This window comes from Pezoporus flaviventris, unplaced genomic scaffold (genome assembly GCF_033815535.1).
Source record: "Pezoporus flaviventris isolate CSIRO_AGI_PZ_B2104156 unplaced genomic scaffold, CSIRO_AGI_Pfla_v1 ptg000002l, whole genome shotgun sequence".
NCBI classification, from domain to species: domain Eukaryota; kingdom Metazoa; phylum Chordata; class Aves; order Psittaciformes; family Psittacidae; genus Pezoporus; species Pezoporus flaviventris.
Genome location: NW_026892550.1, coordinates 23,362,554 through 23,384,564, shown reverse-complemented (window position 1 = coordinate 23,384,564; position 22,011 = coordinate 23,362,554). Strand labels below are relative to the sequence as shown.

General features: G+C 38.8%; 1 protein-coding gene across 2 annotated transcripts; it reads right to left on the bottom strand.

Moving 5' to 3' along the window:
* Positions 1–1,689: 1,689 nt before the first annotated feature.
* Positions 1,690–21,434, bottom strand: GUF1 (GTP binding elongation factor GUF1). 2 transcript variants are annotated; one of them, XM_061471810.1, is made up of 17 exons: positions 21,090–21,434; positions 19,957–20,068; positions 17,613–17,761; positions 17,315–17,395; positions 16,544–16,621; positions 16,223–16,306; positions 15,659–15,723; positions 14,262–14,465; positions 12,582–12,721; positions 9,337–9,460; positions 8,824–8,956; positions 7,151–7,294; positions 6,488–6,621; positions 4,571–4,672; positions 3,851–3,970; positions 2,960–2,996; positions 1,690–2,034 (listed from the first exon to the last, which is right to left on the bottom strand). In XM_061471810.1, the coding sequence occupies exons 1-17, from the start codon at positions 21,225–21,227 to the stop codon at positions 1,897–1,899; spliced, it is 1,983 nt and encodes a 660-aa protein (XP_061327794.1). In that variant the 5' UTR covers positions 21,228–21,434; the 3' UTR covers positions 1,690–1,896. The 2 variants fall into 2 exon arrangements, with proteins under 2 accessions (XP_061327794.1, XP_061327803.1); XM_061471819.1 differs by lacking the exons at positions 9,337–9,460; positions 12,582–12,721.
* Between the last annotated feature and the right edge of the window lie 577 nt (positions 21,435–22,011).

Below are 22,011 nucleotides of genomic sequence, written 5' to 3'. Positions count from 1 at the left end.
AGTAGAATTAAGGCTGTTTCTGCCTCTTTCCATGAATAGTCTTCATTCCTCCAGTTTATTTCTCTTGTTAAACAGAATTCTATTGTAGGCTTTCTAAACCCAGTTTCAGTGTTTGTGGGTTTTGTTGGGGGCTCTTCTGTGCTTTTTTTTGTTTTTTCCTAGTACCCTGGTTTTATCATTTCAGACCTTAAGATACTTCCAGTTACTTTCTTATGGAATACCAGTTCTTCAATGACAGTACTTTCCCAATTTGTCAACTACTAAAAATAAGTCAATCCTGTAAATCAGATAAAGTTTTACCTGTTACCCTGCAGTCCGTCATTAAAACCCAAATGGCAAAAGCATTTAAGTTTGTAAAGTAAGTCTTAAGTTACTGGATCTTGGACAAATGAGTAAGTTTTAACAGCCTGTCACATCTGCCCCACCTGACTAAATGGAATAATGTTATTTTTTGTCAAAAGCTAAATTACCAGTTCATTTAAGTCCTTGCTCTCAAACCAGACATCATGTATAAATCCTCTCAAAACTAGACTAGAAACTTGTATTTTTTTTTCTGCTTCAGATGCCTTGAACAAGGCTAAAAGGCTGAGTTCTTCCATTGTCAAGGCAGCTTTATCCATGCATGTCACTTTCATTTAATTAGGTAACATATCTGATGTGTCATACTCAGTGACTTTATGGAAGATTTTATGTTTGGATACTGTCTAGTTTACCTTTAGTTCTGCTTTATTCCTCAGGCTGAAGGCAGTGGTTTCTCTCTTTTAGGTCTATTTGACGGAAAAGAGGGGGGAATAATACTGCTTTTAGTTTCTTTGCTTTTACTGCATATTACTGTATCTGTACTTACTTAAAAAATCTTTATCTTCATCTTTTTTAAGCTAGCATTCCTGCTAGCATTTTTTTTTTTGAGGAATAATAATGTTAGAGAGCCTTTATCTACATAAGCATCTTTCTTCAGGATCAGTAGTAGCAGCAGTAGCTTATACCTTTATTAGAGATCAGGGGATACCTTGTTCACATCCAGATCTTTGGATTTTTGATTTTTAGCACAGCTGAAAACAGCTTCAAATAAAAATGAAAAATCGCCACCTCAACATACCAGGCATCAACAAACCACTACAGTATTAGGATTCCTCTCCTCCTCTTTCTGCAGAGTCGGGAGTAATATATGTTGAAAGGAAACTTCTGAATTATCCCAATACCATCCATCCAAGGATTTTCACAATTCATCCTTGTATTCAGACTGAAATAAAAGAACTAGCTTACGATTAATCAATATCAAAGTGTAGTTACAAGTCTAAATTTAAGAACAGCCTCTCCTGGTGGTTGATTGCACTGGTGGAATAGTTACGTATCTTGTGCTTTACTATATTAAAACTTGACATTTATTAAAAAAGTTATCATTTATTTTTCCCGATATTATTTTCCAGCATCATCATGATTTCCTGACAATAGCAACTTTAGAAAGTAAAATAGGAAGTAGCTTGATATTTTTGTGGCAACAGTTCAGACTTTTTTGATAATAAAATAAAAAGCAGCAATGTCTGTTTATATATATCTTTCCATTATTTTTATAAACTTTTTGCCACACTGTTCCTATTCTCTCAGACTTGCAATGCAAAAATAAAACAGTTACACTAAAACTGCATGTTAAAAATATGAAACAATACAATGGAAACTTTGATTCAGTCAAGTCAAGTTAAATAACTTTAATTTCATAATAATCTACAAATACCTGTACATTTTAAGTATGTAGTCCTTTCAATGTATGTTCCCCCATATACTTAATTTACAGCATTTAAAGTCAAATATGTTCCCTCTCACAGTGATACATTAGCTCATTATGCTACCGTCTACAAAAAGTTGAGAGAAGAATCAGCTGCGTATCACCAATCTCTACTTGTCAGGTTCTCTCTTTAAAACACGTATAAAGGCATCTCTTGGTACTTCCACATTGCCAATTTTTCTCATCAGTTTCTTTCCTTCTGCCTGCCTCTTTAGAAGCTTCATTCTTCTTGTAATGTCTCCACCATACTATGAAAAGGAAAAATATTGTAGTGAGATTAAACAGAATACAACTACAGTCTACTTCAGAAATGCTAAACTCAAGGCCAGAAAACCTAGTTATATTATGACAAAAGGTTATTTTATACCCCAAGTAGTTTCGACGGGCCACTAGTTAAAAAGAACAAATGAGCAAGTAAGCATATTCGTTCGGACAGCTGAAGGTCGAATTCAGTTACCTAAATACATGCATTCACATAACCCTGGCTGACATTAGACAAAACCTCTAGGATATCCAAATTCCCTCCAAAGAGCAGCAGCTTGCCAGCTCAGATACACTGTGGCATCTTGACTAGCCCTAGGTGCTTAGGTGCTAGATAGATTAACTGAAATTAATTCAGCGCTGAACAAACACCATCCCATGTACGTGCCTATCAGAAAAATTCTGTAACAGCTGTGAGAAAGGGACACTTTATTTATTTTCTAACATTTTAGAGGGCTAAACACAAGGTAAGCAAGTAAGAAGCATCACAGTTTTACTACAGCTTTGTCAAGTCTTGTTGACAGTCAGCTATTGCAATATTTAAGACCTTATGATACACTATTGAAAAGCTAAGTCTAATCACAATCCAGTCTCTAAAGAAGTAATTTTATAATTTCTTAAATCACCTGCAGACAACTTAGGAAATGTGTGAAGTTACACACATGCGTAGACACACATTTATCTACAACTGTTAGGAAATGGTGAGGAGACAGGAGTGAACACACACGGCTGAGTTCACTCTAAGTGTGTAATTTTGAAAAAGTCATTACTCTTATATCCCTTAATACACCGCTGACACTTAAGAGCACAAGCAGAATGTGTCTTTGGTGGGATTCTAGAAGAAAGGCCTATCACATTAGCAGGACTCTTAGGTTTATAAAGATTAGAAACAAAACAAAAAAAATTACTTACACATTTTGCCACAACATTTTTTCTGTAAGCTTTCAGCCTGTTAAACAACATAAATGTATTAACACATTAGGACATCTGTATGTGGAGCTAAACACTGAGTCATCAAAATTCTATGTGTTGCTTTTCTGCAAGTTTTGTAAGATGCGTTGGAATTATGATATTTTGTGTACAAAAGATGAAGTTCTAAGCAGAAGACTGACTTCACATTTCTCAATTCTAGAATATTCCGTAGGGTAATACATACATAAAAATTACAGTCTTGCCTTTTCATCCAGGATTTCTGCTATGATTCACAGTTAAGTGTTACGTATTTAGAGATACATACACACAAATTCTTACAGCACCCCTGCTTGGGTCTCTGCCACAGTTTAAATCCTGTTTAAACAGCAACAGCAAAAATGTGACATTATGTTCAAGTTGCAACATACTTCCTTTGGAACAGTACAGTACAGTTCAGTTCTTTTTTTTTTTTTTCTGACACTTCTGGGGATGAAAATATTCCAGAACTAGCTGGGATTTCCCCCCCCCCCCCCCCCCCCCCCCAGTAGAAAGAAGCTTTTTCCACTGCCAAAGAGGAAGTGGACAAATGGGTAGTGCCAGCTGTACTCTATCCACTAACTGCAATGCGGACCACAGGCAATTTAAAATACTTTTTTTTCTTTTCTCCCCAGTTAAATTTATACAAAGTCCTTAGGCATAGTCACAGCTCAACTGCCTTTCTTTCCCCTGCCCCCAAGAGGACCCAGCAGCATATACAAGAAAAACAGGAGTTTACAGTAAAGTACTGTAATGTACAAAACTATTTAGGTGAGACACTTAAAAGTCCATATTTTAGGTTATCTTAAGATAAAAAAAAGGGGGGAAGGAGGGAAACAGATGGGCTTCACTTACGTTTCTCTTGCAATGATTCTCTTGCCAATAGCAGCCTGAATGGCTATTTCAAACAACTGTCTAGGTATAGCATCTTTTAAACGTTCACATAAGAGCTTACCAGTAGCATATGCCTTATCACTGAAAAAGAAAGTCACTGGTGTTTTAAGAAAGTCATACAACCCTCAAAATACACCCACACCAAACTGATAAAAGGATTTGAGTAGAGTATCTTTTTAACTCAAAAGATAAAGCTGATCAGATCATAATTTTACATCTAATGAGTGGTCACCATATATCCCCTGCTTCATACAAACAGGTGATAGGACTGTATTAATAGAAGTTCTTCAAATAAATTTAAAATATTTACAATAAACACCCGGATTACACCTAAAATACACAAACCATTAACACCTGCATTACCACAAAAATATTGTATTTAGTGCTCAAATTAACAAAGGGAAGTAGAATTTTTTTTTTAATTATGGTATGTATTCCCTTATTTTTCTATTACAAAATGTTCCTCTTTTTCACATCATTTCCAAAAGTGGCAATGTGGCAAAATCCTCTGTTTTCATTTGTATTTGTTATCTAATAGTAATACATGTATGTCAGTCATTTAGAATCATTTAGGTTGGAAAATACCCTTAAGATCACCGAGTCCTATTAACATACAATGAAAACACTGTATATTAATTGGAAGTCTTTATTTATTTGGAATGGAGAATCCAGTAATCCTACCTATGTATGATAGTTGCCAGTTCTTCAACTGGATTTCCATTTAGAAGAATATCCATTTTGATGAGGTCTGCTGCCTGGTATCCTGCATCTTCATAATCAAAACTAAATGAAAACAGTTTAAAAGTTAGTGAAGATTTTGTAAAAATTACATTCTGCACTCTTTGTTTCCACGAATTTTAAGTTAAAGACACATTTCTTAATAAAACAGTTAGAAGCCCAGTTTTTAATAGTCCCTTAGTATGTCTCCTTTATGCAAGACTAGACCAGAAATTTACTGCAGATAGATCTCATATCCAATGCAACAGAAGACATCATCCACTCTTCCAACCTACTGAGCAAGGTAAATGAATTTAAAATTCTACATGCTTAATGCAAATCACTTAAAGAGCATATTCAAGTACTTATTTTCTATCAGCTGGAAAGTCTTCAACACAGCTTTTGAACAGTATATATCCTTCATGTCAGAGAAATCAAACACTAACACCCTGGATTGTTTTCTTTTCATCCTCTCATTTCAGAGACTATTTATATGGCCCCAGTTATCATTCTCTCTGACAACTAAGGTTTTTTCTTCATTTCCAAAACATATTTGTCCTTTGGTAGGTATGGGCCTTGCTGTCTGTGTATCAGTTTGCAAAAATTCTTAAAATGCAGGAGATGTGTATCTTACATATCTGCATCTTGTATGGAAGTATAAATGTGGAGAATGCTGGTACCACTAATTTGGTCAGATCTGAAATACCAGAACAGAGGGGAAAAAGAAAAATCCTTCGAGTATTTGAAAGTACTTCTATCTTAATAGGTTTAATAAGCCATAGTTGTGTAAATATAACAGAGGTATGATTACTGAAAGCATTAAATACAGTAACAAAATTAGGGAGTATTAGGAAATAAAAATCAAGAAGTAACACAATGCAACACTGTCACACCCAAATCAAAGGAAACACTGCACAATTCTACCCATGAGATGGCTTCCTGATAAACAGGTTGGTTTTCACTTGGCTGGACAGCTAGATCCCGAGAGAAAATTCAAGATCTTCATTCCCCTATTTCTTCTACCTGTCCTTGACTCTCCACTTTTGCTTATGCTTCTACTGCAAACAGATGTCTAAACTTGGGCAAAACACATCTTTCCTCTCATTTTTACACAAACTCAAACTAAATTCAGTCTCGATAAAATACAGTTTTATTCTTATAAAGTGAATCATGTAATTAGGTATACCAGTTCCTGTCAAAATGTATCTTACTAACCACATCTCTACACACCACGTTTGTAAGAGCCTCCTGTGGCATAAAGCCATGGAGGCATAATGCCATGCAACATTTTTCTTCCATTAAACTCACAAGGCCCTTCACAAACAGCTGAGCATTATTCTAGCCTTTGAATTCCCAGAATCCACCCACCACAGAACATTCTGTCTCAAAATACAGATGATTTATTTTATTCCCATAAAATAAGTAAGTGTTGTTTGTTTTAAAGACAGTATGTTGGTTAGTTTTACTGGCTTTAAAGAATCAGCATTCTTTTCCAAGAGACAATGAATACAGTCAGAAGTACAGTTTCAGTGATTCCTTTGATAGAAAATGCTAATTGTCACTTCAAGACAAGTAAGAACCATCCAGATCTTACTCATATAGATGAGTGAGTGCCACTCTAGAGGGCATGCTTGAAAAATACATGCATCAGTAAAGAAAATTATTATTGTGTAGTGATGCACTTTCAGTTTCTCAGACTTACTTCCATCCATTTTCATAGTGAATCTAATCCATTAAGGGTGAAGCAAGACTAGATGTGCAGCACCACAATATTCTTCACTTGTGCCTTTCCATATATTCTTCTCAAATCTTTTCTCATTCCCTCCCTCAGGATCCAGGGTGGGGGGTGAAGAAGAGGGGGGAACAGAGGGAGGTAGTTACCTTGCATAACCAGAAGACAGAGACTTAAGAGCATCATAAAAATCCAACACAATTTCATTCAGTGGAAAGAGGTATTTTAGCATAACCCTGTGTTCATCAATGTACAACATATCCTTCTGGACTGCCCTACGATCCTAGACAAATAAAAACTGTTTCAGTTCCCCTTGACCAAAATTTGCACAAATAAATACAAAGCAAATTAAATAAACAACTGTTCAGTTACACAAGAGAACTCCAGTACTTCAAGCCCGAAAGCAACTTTCTTAATGGTTGTTTGCTAAAGTCCTAGAACAAATTGCAGCACCGTAATAAATTAAGTGGTTGTAGCTTAACTGGACATATGACACAAGTCTATCCTCTCCAAAAGCTGAATTTCTGAAAATATTAACAGCTTCTGTTTACTGCTGCCTTTTAAATGTATAATTATTTGTCCACAAAATTTCACTGAAATTAGATTTCACACACACTGGAGTTTCACACACCCTGGAGTATTACACAATAGGACTTGCAGGCTCATCTTTCCTGCCAAGAATTATTTTTAATAGATCTTTCAAAAGCATTTAGTAATTACTGTACTATTACCCAGCATCTAGTGTTTTCACTTTTAAGAATGACACGAAGAACATAAATTGCAAATGACAAAACTAAAAACTATATACCAACCTGACATAAAACAATTATTTTCCCAATATATTCCTGAGGTGTTACAATAGTACCAAGAACAGTTGGCTCCAAATATTCTGATACTGAAATTTTATCAGGAAACTGAGCAGGGTTGATAATAGTAATCTCTGCTTTACCATGCTCCTGGAAACAAACAAACATACTGTGATTTTACAAATAAGTTAACTGAATAGCAAAGGAGACAAATAGGAAAAAATGCTGAAAAATGTTTCACTAGTTTGGAAACACTTGTGGATTATGTAACCCAAACCTATACCAAGCACAATTTTAGAAGAGATTTCTACACCACATATAGAAGTCCTTGATGAACTACAGGAAGATTATAGGAATGACTTTTCATTTGGGAAATGGTGGGTTTTTTCAGGCATTTTATTAAATGAATTTTAAATAGAAGAAGTGCTTAGCACTGGGACTACAACCTAGGATTATCCATAGGAATTAAAAAAAAAAAAAAAAAACCTTTCTGACCATCTTTCCAGCTTTCTCTTGCCTGTAAAGCAAGGATCTTCCTTCTTACTCCATCCTGGTTCTGTAAGGTGCAAAGCACAGGTTCAACAAAAGACCTGCTCTAAGTATTCTGGAGTTTGGTGAAGGGAACATTCTTCTCCAAGTAGAACTTGGGGTTCAGGCTCCCTTACAGGCTTAAGTGCACTTAAAAATTAAGTTTTTTATTCCTGTGTGAGTGCTTTCATGACCTATTCTTTCCAGTTCATCATCCTGATATGGGCTGGAGTTACCCTTCCAAAGTAAGAATAAAAGGAAGATCATGTTTCTTACTGTGTACATACAATTTCCCCACCAAAGCAAGTGATTATACTGCTTCCACAAACAAGCACCTACTTCCAGTACCATCTGAAAATAATCCCACATCAGCAATCCAGAATCATTTGTGCACCAAAGGTGTCAACTGCTTCATGCATAGCTGCTACACTGCCTAAGCAAGAAACCAAAATAAGCTGAGAGAAAAAGGGTCTATGCATTACAGCTTCCAAGTACAGCAACCTTTCACATATGCCCTGTTACTAATTTACAGATTTTCTGTAGTGTTTAAAAGTACATGTTGGATAATGAGCCAGTGCTATTTGCAGCCTCCTCTGTCAGCTGGTGCTCATAAGCCCTTATCTGTCTGTCTCTCAAACTCAAAATAGTGATTTTATTTGTACCCAGTGCAGTGAAGTATGTAGATGCCTGTTCACTGTAATCAGAGACTGACTTGGTTTCACCAGCCCCTGCCAGTCTACAGTAGCATTATATGCTGTTCCTAAAAATACTGTTTTCTGATGGGTAAAGCCTTAAAGATTATTTCACCTGCTTTAAACTCAGCCCAGTCAGTATGCACTTAAAAGAACACAGCAAGAAATGTGTCCTATATTCCCATTTTCAAGGGCAGATGTAAGACATAAAAAGAGAATGCTTGAAGTGGAAAGAGGAAGGAAAGTTAGTGTTCTTAAAAAAAAACAAAAAAAAAAAAACAAAAAAAATATCTATTTCCATTAAAAAAAAAACTTTTAAGTTAAATATTGGTGTTTCTAGTATTTACCATAAAATAAAGTACTAGCCTAGATTTTGGGGAAAAAAAAAAAAGTGTAAATGTTTATTACAGGAGGCGTTTAAGCTGCTCTTTACACAAAGCTATCATAAATTTAGCATACCTTTATCAACTTTGCCGAAGAAAGAATAGCTTTATATGGAACCGTAGGTGCAGTCAAAATAACAGACATGTTATACTCTAGCTCCAAACGCTGATTGAAGACTTCCATATGTAAAAGACCAAGGAAACCCAACCTGGAAAAAATATCCTGTTGGTAAAAGTATGCATATATCCTCTGGAATGTTACAGCGGTTTGTTTTGTCTGCAGGGCTTTTTTAAGCTCCAGCTTGTTTACATTGCTAGCCTGGCAGTATCAGGCACAGCAAACAACTTCCAAATGATCCTACCCCTCAATTGTATGAATCTTGGAAAACAAAAACTATCAAACACAACAAATTTCACACTCTGCACAAATAATGCAAGAAAAATCAAACGCTCTCGATATTTACCTATAATGAATTTGAATTAAAGCCCCTATTGTTTAATTCATTTTAGTTCTACCTTCAGTTGATTTAAACCTCCATTCTCAATTTAAGAACAGTTCCAAGCATGAAAGCAGTATAAAAAGCCTAACCTCCATCCAGCTCCTAAGGCAAGGCTACTGTCACGATGAACAGTTACACTGGAGTCATTCAATGTCAGCTTTTCCAAAGCACTTTTGAGATTATTATATTCTGTTTGATCTACAGGATACATTCCTGTCAAAACATATCAGGTAGAAGTGATGTGATAGAGATCTTTATTTTTGTGTGTACTTACCTTTCAAATATGCATCTTACAGTGAACACAGTAATAAAATCAGAAATAGCTCACTTTCTGTTCCAACTGTTTTTAAATGTGAAAAACAATATAAGGTTTTTTTTTAATTAGTTAAAGTACAATAAAGTTTTAGATTACCTCACAACTAACATTCAAACCATAATGGTACGGCCACTGTATTCATCTAATCCTTCACAGTTGTGTAAAATGCACAATTGAGTATAACAATGTTTTGCAGGGTTGCAGTGTAAACATACAGTTTAAACGTAACTCAATAAGCAGACCAATGTTCCTTCAAAGGTAAATAAAAAAAAACAAAACTGCCATTTCAAAGTTGCAAGTGTTGTGGGTTGTTTTTTTTTTAATTAATGAAGCCAGCTGTTTGTGCAGTTACTGCCTGGAATAGGTTCTACTGTATCACTTTTCACATCACCATGTGTTCAGAAAGTGTAGATTACTCTACACCAAGCAGTAACACACATGTACACCAAAATATTATTTACAGGACTACCCCTTTCTGCATTGACTGACAGGTGACCTAATCACCATGAGACAGTTCAAGTGAGTTTTGCACATTCCTTCACAAGTCCAGAAAGTGTTCTACAGAATCTGTTTTTTTCTAAAGCCATCCTCCATAGCATTTGTAGTGGTTACTGAAGCTGGTGGCAACAGTTCTTCAGAACTATTCAAGATTAAGAAGTCAAATATTTTACAGAATCATTCTCAGTATTAGCTTTGGCAGTTTATCGTGTTTAACAAAAATAAAATAGCTGCTAAGTTTTAAAAGACTAAAATCCCAATTATTATGGAAACCTGATTATCAAGATGAAGAAATCCCAAAAATTTACTATTTTTTTTAATTTACTTTTTTTTTTTAAGTCGCAACATTTCCATCTTATCAGGAGTTTACTGGCATTAAAAGCAATAATCACTACTAAAAATGTATGTTAGACTTCTATTCATAGAATCATAGAATAGTTTGGGTTGGAAAGGACCTTGAGTTCATCTAGTTCCAACCCCCCTACCGTGGGCAAGGACACTTCACACTAAATCACCTAAGGCCTCATCCAACCTGGTCTTGAACACCGCCAGTGATGAAGCATTCACAACCTCCCTGAGCAACCTACTGGAGTGCCTCACCACCCTAACAGGAAAGAATTTCCTTCTTATATCCAATCTAAACTTCCCCTGTTTAAGTTTTAACCCGTTACCCCTTGTCCTGTCACTACAGTCTCTAATGAAGAGTCCCGCTCCAGCATCCCTATAGGCCCCCTTCAGATACTGGAAGGCTGCTGTAAGGTCTCCAAGCAGCCTTCTCTTCTCCAGGCTGAACAGCCCCGACTTTCTCAGCCTGTCTTCATACGGGAGGTGCTCCAGTCCCCTGATCATACTCGTGGCCCTCCTCTGGATTTGTTCCAACAGTTCTATGCCCTTTTTATATTGAGGACACCAGAACTGCACACAATACTACAGGTGAGGTCTCACAAGAGCAGAGTAGAGGGGCAGGATCACCTCCTTCAACCTGCCAGTCATGCTCCTTTTGAGGCAGCCCAGGATATGGTTGGCTTTCTGGGCTGCAAGTGCACACTGCCGGCCCCTGTTCATTTTCTCATCAACCAACACCCCCAAGTCGTTCTCCACAGGGCTGCTCTGAATCTCTTCTCTGCCTAACCTGTAGCTGTGCCTGGGATTGCTCCGACCCAGGTGTAGGACCTTGCACCAGGCATGGTTAAACTTCACGAGGCTGGCATCAGCCCACCTCACAAGCATGTCGAGGTCCCTCTGGATGGCATTCCTTCCCTCCAGCATATCAACCGAACCACACAGCTTGGTGTCATCGGCAAACTTGCTGAGGGTGCACTCAATCCCACTGTCCATGTCACGGATGAAGATGTTGAACAAGACCAGTCCCAACACCGATCCCTGAGGGATACCACTCATTGCTGGTCTTGTGTTGGGACATTGAGCCATTGACAACTCTTTGTGTGAGGCCATCCAGCCAGTTCTTTATCCATCGAGTGGTTCATCCATCAAATTGATGTCTCTCCAATCTAGAGACAAGGATGTCGTGTGGGACAGTGTCGAACGCTTTGCACAAGTCCAGGTAGATGACATCAGCTGCTCTACCCCTGTCCATCAGTTCTGTAGCCCCATCAGAGAAAGCCACCAAATTGGTCAGGCAGGATTTCCCCTTAGTGAAGCCATGCTGGCTGTCACCAAGCACCTTGTTGATTTTCATGTGCCTTAGCATGCCTTCCAGGAGAATCTGCTCCAAGATTTTGCCAGGCACAAAGGTGACACTGACTGGTCTGTAATTCCCTGGGTCATCCATTTTCCCATTCTTGAAAATAGGGGTTATATTTCCCTTTTTCCAGTCATCGGGAACTTCACCAGACTGCCATGATTTCTCAAATATGATGGCCAGTGGCTTTGCAACTTCATTTGCCAGCTCCTGCAGGACCCACGGATGGATCTCATCAGGACCCATGGACTTGTGCACATTCAGATTTTTAAGATGGTCTCGAACCAGATCCTCTCCTACAGTGGGCCCAAGGTCTTCTTTCTCACAGTCCCTGTGTCTGCCTTCCAAGACTTGAGTGGTTTGGTCAGAGCCTTTGCCAGTGAAGACTGAGGCAAAGAAGTCATTCAGAACCTCAGCCTTCTCCAAATCCTGTGTAGCCAGTTCTCCCGAGAGCTTCCTGAGGGGGGCTACATTCTCCCTAGTCTGTTTTTTATTTGCGATGTACTTGTAGAATCCCTTCCTGTTATCTTTAATACCTCTAGCTAAGTTTATTTCTAACTGGGCTTTAGCTTTCCTAACCTGGTCCCTAGCTTCCCGAATATAAACCCAATCTACAACTATTATTGACACTGTTAAATCACAGGGAAAATTACACAAAGCTATGACATGCCTCTGTAGCTAATTTTCTGTTTAATTTCTTAGCTAAAATTTTATTCCTCACAGCTCTAAATATTCATATATATTCTTTTACAAGCTTTAATGGCTTTCTTTTGTTACTGGAAAAAAATAATTCCACTTCATATCAGTTTACTTCTTACCTGCAAAAACCATTGGTTTCACTGACTTAAAGCCAGGCAAAGGCTCCACTGGTTGTTTATACAAAAACAGTGTGTCTCCTATTTGGGCTTCTGTTACTTCTTTCATTCCAGCAATCACGTAGCCCACCTGTCCAGCATATCTAAATAAAATTGGTGTTATATGGACGTGGATCTTGGCATTATTAGTATGTCCAGTATTTTTCCTACTTGACTTAGCCCAGACAGAAATTTTAATAAATTACCCCATAAAAGCCCATACACAGTCCAGAAGCAAGAGTTATCTCTCCTCTGAGTTGTGAACTTTCTCAAGTAGCTCTATTTCTGTTTCAGTTAAACAGCACATCTGTAGTTCTAGATTTTTAATTCTGTGTTACTCCCAGTTAAAAGCTGTAGCTAGAAGGAGCTTCTCACAGATCTAAGACACAGAAGCCAGAACAGTTCTCAGGTGCCACCACAGCAAGTTTCGTATACCAAGAGGGAGAAACAATACACAAACGCCTTCCACCAGCACACAATGCTATTAGGAGAGGAATCCATGGTAGATAAAAATACAGAGAATACTGTTTTTTGATAGGATGGAGTTAACTTTCTTCAGAGCAGCACTGTATGACGCTGTGTTTTTGATCTGTGACTAAAATGCTGTTGATAATATACCAGTGTTTCACCTATCGCTGAGTACTGTTTGCACAGCATGAAGGTGTTCTCTGTTTCTCACTTCACCCCTCACAGCAAATAGGGTAGGGGTGGGCAAGAGACTGGGATGTGACACAGCCAGAACAGCAGATTCAAACTGACCAAAGAGATATTCCAGGCCATGTAACATCAGTGTAGTTTTTCCAAGGTAGCCGTTACTTGCAGAATAGGAGGGCATCAGCCTGCTTGTGGGAGGTGGTAAGTTACTGACTGCCTTTGCGTCACTTTTTTATCTTCTTTTTCATTCACTTACTAAACTGTCTTTATCTCAACCTACGAGTTTCTCCTCACTTTTGCTCCTTCTTCAATTCTCTTTCCCATCCCAACTAGGTTGGGGGAGTAAGCAAATGGCTGGCTGGGAGCTTAGTTGCTGGCTGGGTTCAATCCACCAGACACAGTAACATAGGTTCACTGAGAATCTCCCAAGAAAGTAATTAACACATACTTGGATGCAAACAGATAAAACTTCTCCACTAATTCTAAGTACCTGTTTTAATTCCCACTGCTGCCATGAGAAGCCAGTTTCTGGAAGCTGTTGTATTCATGGATTTTAAGTCTTTCACCCTCAAAATATGCTGCAGCAATAACTAAGATGGAGCCCCACTCCCTTCCACTCTCAAACAAGGTAGTTCCTAGAAATAAATTGGACAGCTGAATAAGAGTATCAAATGTGAAGCCTTAAAAAAACCTAGCTGCCCAGGTGTTCCATGTACTATAGATGACAGAATGGCTTCTTCCCCCTAGAATCATCCAAAAAAGAGTCCCCAAAATTTCTGCCTCAGAATGCATTAAATTACAAGTAATCATTAAAGAAAAAAAAAACCACACAACAAAACCCACCACCAAAGAACTAAAATCCCAGACATCGCCCAGCCACTCGAAGCAAAAAAAAAAAAAAAAAAAAAAAAAAAAAATCAACCAGAAATGCAGAATTTTATCTTAGACCAATTTATGATTTGTTCCACACTAAAAAAATTTTTTACTTACAGCTTATGTGTCGGCTGTTCATTTGGAGTCAGAATTCCAACTTCATTAACTTCATATCTCTTCTTTGTGTGTGCAGACACAATTTTATGCCCTTTCTGAATCTCCCCACCAAAGAGTGCAATGTTAGCTATGACACCTCGGTAGTGGTCAAAAGTGGAGTCAAATACTAAGGCTTTCAAAGGATCAGCAGTATTACACTGGGGTCTGTCACAAAAAGAAAAAAATATAAACCTATATATTACATATTGTGTTTTTAAAACACTGAATGAACAAACACTCCCACCCCCCAAAAAAAACATAGAATACCAGGTTGGAAGAGTCCTCAAGGATTATCTGGTCCAATCTTTCTGGGAAAACATAGTCTAGACAAGATGGCCCAGCCCCCTGTCCACCTGAATCTTAGAATTGTCCAGTGTTGGGGAATCCACCACTTTCCTGAGGAGATTATTACACTGGCTGATTGTTCTCATTATGAAAAATCTTCCTCTTGTGTCCAATCGGAAACTCCCTGGGAGTAACTTGTACTGAACTGTATGCCTGTGCTGCACTCTTGGATTATGTTTTATCAGGTGCAAGACCTTAGACTTGTCCTTGCTGAGCTTCATGAGGTTCTTGTTATCCACATCTTCCTGGAGGATGGCTCTCCCTTCCAAAGTGTCCAGTCCCCCACTCAGTTTGTTATCATCAGCAAACATGCCCAGAGTACACTTGATCACATCTTCCTAATAATTTATGAAGATACTAAACAGCATTGGGGCCCAATATCAATCCCTGGTAGTCCTCACTAGGGACAGGTTGCCAATTTTAAAAGGGGCTCTTTGACACCACCCTCTGGGTGCAACCAGTCAGCCAGTTCCCTACCCACTGCACAGACCACTCGTCTAGACCATAATGAGTCATTTTCTCTAGGAGGAGAATGTGTGAAACGCTATGAAGAGCCTTGGAGAAACCTAGACAGACAACATCCACTTTTGGTCCCACATCAACTGAGCAGGTTACTTTGTCATAGAAGGCAATTAGGTTTGTCAAAAAACAACATTAGATTTCTCCCACATATCTTTATAGAGTATTGACTTAAAATCAGATCAACACTCGTCTAGACCATAATGAGTCATTTTCTCTAGGAGGAGAATGTGTGAAACGCTATGAAGAGCCTTGGAGAAACCTAGACAGACAACATCCACTTTTGGTCCCACATCAACTGAGCAGGTTACTTTGTCATAGAAGGCAATTAGTTTTGTCAAAAAACAACATTAGATTTCTCCCACATATCTTTATAGAGTATTGACTTAAAATCAGATCAACATTAAGTGCAGAACTACTGCCAATACTGTATAAATGCAACTCATGGTTTCCTCATTAACCTCACAAGGTTTCATAATTAAATCAAGACTTACGGTGGAATCTTCTCAATGATCTTCTGAAGAACTTTTTCAACATTTGTTCCTTGTTTAGCAGAAATCTAAAACAAGTCCAACAACAATTTTATAAAACATATTTTACACTTATTCAGTATCTATTAGTGTTATGTTTACTTAGTTTTAGTGGCCACAGATAATACTTCTATCCATAAAAACACTCTGAAGCACACTACAGAATGCTAGTACTCCAAAACTTTTCTTTGATTATAAATTATTCTGGAACAAATTTTTTCTCTCTTGAATAGCAATTATTGCCATGGTACAAATTAAAGCAATTTATGGACAACAATGAGAAATAATGTAAAATCTATCTGATGTAATTCATCAAGACATACTAGTTTTTTAACAGAGATGTATGTTTTCCACTCTTCCAAGACACAAACTTTAAAGAAATTCACATATGTCAAAAACAGGCAGACAGCACCCTGTTGATTTCCTACATGTACCTGTCTTTCATTAGCTACCAAGTAGATATAATTGTACAATGTTGTAAAATGCAATACCATGTTATAAAAGTTTTAAAAATTTAAGAGATTTTACCCTCACACATTCATCTACAGGGATATCAAACAGCTTCTCAATTTGTTTTTCAACTCTTTCAGGGTCTGCGTGCTTCAAGTCAATCTGAAAAACAACAAATATATCTTCCATATGATCCAGCACTGTAAATTTCAAATATACAAGTAAAGGAACCTTTAGTTCACAGCAATTACTATAAAATATTAAAGAGAGTAAATACACAAATTTCTTACTACACTCCAGTTATTTTTCATTATGCAATCCTATTTGAAGGTACATTTCAATATTCTACACATTTAAACAATCCAACTATTTAATATGACACTCTAAAACATTTATTACCTTATTTATGACAGGAATTATTGCAAGCTGTGCTTCAAAAGCAAGATAGAAGTTTGCCACTGTCTGAGCCTGAATACCCTAGAAAATAAGCATTATAAAAGCTCAGAATGGAATCTTCCTGAGTTTTGGTAGTAGGGTTTGGGTTTTTTTAGGGATGCTATACAATATAAGATTACTTCTACCCATTTGGGGCACGGAAAATAAGTCAAGGTTATTGATGATACACATTGCTGAGAAAGAAAACAACTTTCCTAATTATCATTTCACATAATCTGAATATAAGTAAACAAACGAATAATGCTGTGTGTGTGTCCACTTACATGGAATTATAGACAACACAGTATTATGCATACATTATGCACTGAGTACATATTTTGTGTATGTTATTTATTTCTGAAGAGCCAAGATTATAACAGGTACCTCAAACAGCAGATTCTTTGTTCACAACTATTCACAAATGGACTACGACAGAGGAATGTTATCTTTAATATATGATAACATGTTATTAAAATAACATTTTAATAATAACATCATTATCTCCAGACTGTCATTTGCAAATTTCATACTCCGTAAAAAAGTAGGATCTGATTCTTCACTAATCCTCTGCTTTTACTGCTGTGCCTGTAAACACACAAGTATTAGTCTCTAGATTTTTAAAACTCTTAATACTTTTCCTGCCACAAAATACTTCTGTGGAGACAGACTTTCTCTATAGCTTACTTAAAGAAACTACTGAAATTCTAAGTAGAAAACAAAAATTAAGAACTCTACCTCATTGGCATCCACTACAAGTATGACACCTTGGCAGGCAGACAGTGACCGTGATACTTCATAGCTGAAATCTACATGGCCCTGTGCAGGAAAAAAAAAAAGCTTACAATTTCAAGTATTTCTAGAGTCTTTTGCAAAGCTTTTTATATTATGATGTTTTCATTTGTATATACGTTCAAAGGTCTTACCAAAAAAAAAAAAAGCAACTGAACAAACATAAGAAGCCACAAATCTCCTACTTTTAAATAGAAAGACATATAGTTTTGTGTGACTTAAACACTGTATATACTTAACTTACTGGCGTGTCAATAAGATTTAAGAGGTAGTATACTCCTTCATGATTGTAAAAGAGAGATGCAGATTGTGCTTTAACTGTAATTCCTCTTTCACGTTCAACTTGCAGTTTATCCAGCACTTGCTTATTATGGGCAGTTTTAGCAATTGTTCCTAAAAATTAAAAAAAACAAAACACCACCACAACAGTTTTCTTGCCTCATTTAGTAGATAAGCTCTCAAAATAAGTTATTAACCAGAAGAACATGGAACTTGCAGCTGCAGAAGCTTGTCCATCTGATTAGGCTAAACTTACATTTTTTATTTAAAAATAAAATTATGCCTCAACTCCTTAACATTTATGAATTTATTTTTTTTTACATATAAAGTTACATATTACAGAAGAGATTCAGAGCAGCCCTGCGGAGAAGGACTTGGGGGTGTTGGTTGATGAGAAAATGAACATGAGCCGGCAGTGTGCGCTTGCAGCCCAGAAAGCCAAACATATCCTGGGCTGCATCAAAAGGAACGTGACCAGCAGGTCGAAAGAGGTGATCCTGCCCCTCTACTCTGCTCCAAGACCTCACTTGGAGTATTGTGTGCAGTTCTGGTGTCCTCAACATAAAAAGGACATGCAACTCTTGGAACAAGTCCAGAGGAGGGCTACAAGGATGATCAGGGGACTGGAGCACCTCCTGTATGAAGATAGGCTGAGAAAGTTGGGGCTGTTCAGCCTGGAGAAGAGAAGGCTGCTTGGAGACCTCATAGCAGCCTTCCAGTATCTGAAGAGGGCCTATAGGGATGCTGGGGAGGGACTCTTCATTAGGGACTGTAGTGATAGGACATGGGGTAACGGGTTAAAACTTAAACAGGGGAAGTTCAGACTGGATATAAGGAGGAAATTCTTTCCTGTTAGGGTGGTGAGGCACTGGAATGGGTTGCCCAAGGAAGTTGTGAATGCTCCATCCCTGGCGGTGTTCAAGGCCAAGTTGGACAGAGCCTTGGGTGACATGTTTTAGTGTGAGGTGACCCTTCCCACAGCAAGGGGCTGGAACTAGATGATCTTAAGGTCCCTTCCAACCCTAACTATTCTATGATTCTATGATTTTATATAAGATACTTCCCTTAATAAGCAGGATACAAAACATCAGAGATTAAGAAGTAACAGAAATTCCATCTGGTGCTAAATAATTTTGATGTTTAAAGCAATTTCACTTCCTACCATTGGAGAGCAGCTGCATGGCCCACAGTTCTAACCACTCCCAAGTGTAAGAGCATTATCATAGAGCATGACAGACCTGAATTCAAAACTCCATTCTATCACAGGCATCACGTAAAACTGCCCATAGTGACACACAGGGGGTAATCATAAATAGTAATTTTTATCAATAGCTTCTCTGCCATGTTTTGTTTTGTTCACCCCTTAAATGAGAAAAAGCAAGACTCTCCAAAATTAATCTCCTCTTCGGAGATACAGCAATTGCTTTATGGCTTACCTTAGAGAGCCCTCAATGGCAACCTCTGTTTCTCTCTTCCAAGGAAAGCCTAGTTTCAGAATCACTTATAGTTATGAAGATCCCTTAGCATTTCTGTTTCTCACTTTCATTTTAAAAGGAGTAGTTTTCCTTATCCTCAACAACAACAGAGAAATAAAAACACTGAAGTCCAAGAAGCACTCCAATGAGAACAAAATAAATACCTCTGGAGATGAAAGTAACACATCTTCGCTAATACTTAGAGTGAAGGAAAAAGCAAATATATATGGGTGCTAAGAATCCATGGAATTTACACTTACTGACAGTTATTCTACTCACTAAATCTAAACAAACATAACAGTGTACATTTCTTAAGCTTACAATGCTGCATCTTCAAAGTATCAGTACACCAGTGAGCACCACCACCATGAAAGGCAGCTGTTTACAGTTCATTCACAAGAAGGCATAGGATTACTTTCACCTAAGTACAAGCAGCTGAATTTCCTCTCTGTTTCAACAACACTTGAAAACTACTCTTCAGAGTACCTGGGTGTGACAGGCCCCCTTCTGTCCACTCCAAACACTGGTAGTGGATATCATAAACTTGCCATGTACTGGTCTAATGGAACACTAGTCAAGAATAACAGGAATAGCATCTTGAACAAGAAAGTACACTCCTTTTCAGTCTTTTTTTAAAATACATACTTCCTTGAGTGAATTACACACTTCCTTCATATTCACATCTGTAGCACTACACGACTGACGGCCCAAAAGTACTAGCTACCTGGCACTAGAAGAACAAAGATATTAGAAATTTTAGTAATAACTAAAGCTACAGAAACTTACCCATCATCTTACACGTCAAGAAAAGGTAGTATAAGTGAGAACACTTACCTGTAATTTCCAACAATCTGTCCGCTAGTGTACTTTTGCCATGATCTACGTGAGCTATAATACTGAAGTTTCTAATGTTTTCAACAGGGTATGTCGACATATCTAATTTTTCCTGAAAAACAGAAATTTATTTTCATAAACCATGGTTAAAGTCTCTACATACAATATGACCTGGCCTTTAGAAAAAAATTAACTCTTTTCTCCCTAAGAGGTATAGACTGAATAGAGATACAAAAACTTAAATTGTCATCAGTGTCTAAATTACTAGGATTTCACTTTACTCCTAAGTACATATATCATTTGCTGCTCTGAATAATCATCAAGTATGGTGTGAAACAGCAAGTGTTGTGAAAGGCACTATGTTCCTAAGAATATAGGGAGCTGGAAAATTTAAAGCAGTTTCAAGTTTGTGAAACTGTTAAACTTAAGGATTAAGAAAACCGGATTCAAAGGACCATTATGGACATCATTCTTTACAACCATGATAAGAATACAATTACATTACCTAGCAGCTCAGGTATCAGTGACCTATCATAAGGAGCAAGCAGACTTCGTGGAAAAGGAAACTACAGGTAACACTTATCTTGGCTAAATTAAAAAAAAAACAAAATGCAGAAAACCAGCCTGACTTCCTTGGTTCACACACAGAAGGATCCAACGCTAAAAGACTTTCCTTTTTGTTACACCTGCCCATTCCAAGCAATATCACATTTTGAAGAAAAATAGCTTTTTTTTTTTGCTTTTCAAAGCTTTTGACTTCAGGAACCAGGAGACTCCCCAAAGCAATCAGTTACACTTCACCTAAAAACGCTGATTTCAGATACACAGAGCTCAACCCTCTTACACAGGCTATGCATGTAGCCCCGGGACAAGAGGAGTAGAAAACAAGCACGGAGTTCTAGCAACAAAACACGGCATTAAACAGCATTATCTGCCGTGTCCCTTGCAGGCTGCCTCGGGTTGGAGCGGCAAGCCTTGCTGCGGCCACAGGCCCGCAAACCCCTCTATCTCCAGGGCGACAACGCCTGTCTGGAAAGGTCCCTCCTACACGAGGGCCCGCCGCCCGCGTTAGGGAACTCGCTGCAGTCAAGTTCGGGCTGGCGGAACGTCCCCCCACAGCCCTGCGGACCCACCTTGCCGGGAGAGCTGTACAGCCGCTCGCATGCCGTCGGCCCCGCGGGCAGCCAGGGCGGCAGGCAGAGAGAGGCTGCACACGGGCAGGGGCTCCGCAGACGGGCCCACCACGCGGCCGTCCTGCCAGCGAGGGCCATGGCGCTCGGGGCTTGGCCGACCCGGTTACAGCGCGGAGGGACGCTGGGCAGCCCCAGCCCACATGGCGGCCCGCCTCCGCCCCGCCGGCTCCGCAGCCGCCCCTCTCCTCCTCACGGCCCCGGCGCGGGAACAGGCAGAGTCCCACGGCACGACGCGGACTCGAGCGGCCGCGCGGCTGAACGCGCTGCCCCGCGCGCCGGAAGCGCTCCCCCCGCTTGCGGAAGCGACCTTATCCCCGCGCCGCTGCATCGGCTGGGCTGTGTCGGGAGCCCGCGCGGTGTCCGTGACAGAGGTGGTGTGTGGTGTGTTAACGGGGTTAGGTGCGGGCTGCACGGAGCATCTGCCGGTGTAACTGCCGCTGAGCGGTGCCTGTAGGCAGCACGTGTGAGCAGTTACAGAAAGCAACTGCAGAGGGAGCTAAACCGCGCGTTTGCGCTAGCAGCGCATTGGGTGTCGCGACATGCGCAAAAGGGCATAATCACAAAAATAGCTACGAAAGCGGAAGTTATTGCAAACTAAATAAAGGTTGACTAAAGGTTGCGCTTGCACTCCATATCTAGTCCTTAAAGAATTCAGACTTGTATTTGCACTGCTTGCACACCAAGCTGGCTGAATACAGCCAGCATTCAAGGAGGTTACTGGATGAACCTCTGCTGCGTCTTCATCCTGGAATTCGTTCTTGTCCTGTTGGAATGGAATGAACACCTGTGGAGTGAGTGCCGGTCCATGCAGGGAGACAGCAGTCCTTAACGTCAAGCTATTGGCAGGTCCGCATGGTTTAGA

What these genes read in the sequence shown, in the direction of transcription:
- GUF1 (XM_061471810.1), bottom strand. Translation starts at nt 21,227, where the DNA reads ATGGCCCTCGCTGGCAGGACGGCCGCGTGGTGGGCCCGTCTGCGGAGC. An exon ending in ATCATTGAGAAGATTCCACC is followed by an intron (nt 14,466 to 15,658) that starts GTAAGTCTTGAT and finishes TTTTTGTGACAG; the next exon opens with ACCCCAGTGTAATACTGCTG. An exon ending in CTTCGGCAAAGTTGATAAAG is followed by an intron (nt 7,295 to 8,823) that starts GTATGCTAAATT and finishes GTTTGTTTCCAG; the next exon opens with GAGCATGGTAAAGCAGAGAT.